At 45.5% G+C, this 407-nt stretch overlaps 1 protein-coding gene across 1 annotated transcript; it reads left to right on the plus strand.

Annotated features, from left to right (window-relative positions):
* Positions 1-10: 10 nt before the first annotated feature.
* Positions 11-401, plus strand: LOC108631979 (putative G-protein coupled receptor No9). Its single transcript, XM_018036256.2, has 2 exons — positions 11-109; positions 204-401. Exons 1-2 carry the CDS (start codon positions 14-16, stop codon positions 333-335), a joined length of 228 nt encoding a protein of 75 aa, XP_017891745.2. The 5' UTR covers positions 11-13; the 3' UTR covers positions 336-401.
* The last annotated feature ends 6 nt before the right edge of the window (positions 402-407 follow it).

Here is a 407-nt window from a genome sequence, read left to right on the forward strand (position 1 = left end):
AAAAATTTAGATCATGTCACCGAAAAGGGCGAGATTGCTGGTGGCAACTGTGTGGATCTTGAGCTTCGTCATCTGCTTTCCACCGTTGGTCGGCTGGAAAGACAAGCGGGTAACTATCGTCACTTGTCACGACAGTTTGTTCGCTCGTTACACGATGTTCCTTTCCATTTACTTTCTCCGCGTTCCGCTCGTTCGTTTCGCAGTCTTATCCTGCATATAACGTGACGTTCGGACAGAACGGTCCCTTCAACACGACGACCATACTGGTCCCAGTGAAACCGTGTCCGTGGATCTGCGAGCTCACCAACGACGCTGGCTATGTAGTTTACAGGTAAGAGGAGATAAAAAAGTCGCAAATAAAAGAATATTGATTTAGTAATTATATTAAGAATTAAGGAAGCTTGAAG

Source organism: Ceratina calcarata, unplaced genomic scaffold, assembly GCF_001652005.2.
Source record: "Ceratina calcarata isolate Rehan_Ccalc_2016 unplaced genomic scaffold, ASM165200v1 scaffold14732, whole genome shotgun sequence".
Classification (NCBI taxonomy): domain Eukaryota; kingdom Metazoa; phylum Arthropoda; class Insecta; order Hymenoptera; family Apidae; genus Ceratina; species Ceratina calcarata.